This window comes from Ptychodera flava, chromosome 5, assembly GCF_041260155.1.
Source record: "Ptychodera flava strain L36383 chromosome 5, AS_Pfla_20210202, whole genome shotgun sequence".
Lineage (NCBI taxonomy): Eukaryota > Metazoa > Hemichordata > Enteropneusta > Ptychoderidae > Ptychodera > Ptychodera flava.
The window spans coordinates 26,956,317-26,957,311 of NC_091932.1; the positions used below are offsets into that span (position 1 = coordinate 26,956,317).

The following is a 995-nucleotide window of genomic DNA, read 5'->3' on the forward strand; positions in this document are numbered from 1 at the left end:
CTATTGGACATCGAGGCGGAAGTCATCTGACAGGGTGATGATGTCATTGGTGCATTTGACGGTCGTGCTGAGATCCATCATACGGCGTATGAAGATTCTGCCAGCTGGAATACATTTGCATGCAAAGGAGAGAGTTCCTATTAAAGATAGAAGTTGGCGTTTCGTGCAGCTTTGTTGCTGTATCCATGTTGGCAAGGCTTGAATCAGATCGGTGAGCTTGTTATTAGGAAGTCGCATGACCATTTTGATTGTGTCGAGTTCGATGCCCAGGAAAATGATGATCGGTGATGGGCCTTCGATCTTCTCCGGGGCGGTTGGGACGCCAAGGTCGTGACAGACTGATACCATTGTGTTTAAGAGTTGCTGGCATTTATCGGGGCGTGGAGGTCCTGCGCCGAAGTAGTCATCAAGATAGTGTAGTAGATCTTCAGTATCAGCTCTCCGGCTGATGATCCAGTGGATGGCATCTGCTATGTGATCGAACAGGAAAGGTGCCGATCTTAGACCGAATGGCAGAACTCGGTCAAAGAAGTAGTGATCCAACCATTTGAAGCCAAGCAGGTGCCAGTCTTCTTTTCGGACAGGACAGAGGCGGAAGGCATACCTGATGTCGACCTTTGTCATTAAAGTTCCTTTGCCGTACTTCTGTATTATTGCAACAGCATTGTCGACCCTGCCGTAGGAGAGCGTATAGTCTTCTTTACAGATGTGGGTGTTGACACTGTCTGTGTTAGGTCGGGATAAGTCCATAATAATACGATGTCCCCCAGACTTTTTTATGTCGAAGGCCGAGGGAGTTGATGACAAAGTCTGGAAGTAGGGGGGGGGGGCGGTGAAAGGTCCGACTGTGTGGCCAAGCGAGACTTCTTTTAGGATTACTTTGATGACGATGTCTGGGTTGCTGAGTGCCGACCGTACATTTGGTGTGAAACGGGAGTGATGGTGACCTTTGAATCCCAGGTTTGCGCCATGGCTGATACTTTGCAAGACAGATG

At 48.8% G+C, this 995-nt stretch overlaps 1 protein-coding gene across 1 annotated transcript; it reads right to left on the minus strand.

Annotated features, from left to right (window-relative positions):
* Positions 1-750, minus strand: LOC139133619 (uncharacterized). Its single transcript, XM_070700366.1, has one exon. It carries the CDS (start codon positions 748-750, stop codon positions 1-3), a length of 750 nt encoding a protein of 249 aa, XP_070556467.1.
* Between the last annotated feature and the right edge of the window lie 245 nt (positions 751-995).

Bases quoted from the DNA above. Each gene is read 5' to 3' on its own strand.
- LOC139133619 (XM_070700366.1), bottom strand. From the start codon at position 750: ATGGACTTATCCCGACCTAACACAGACAGTGTCAACACCCACATCTGT.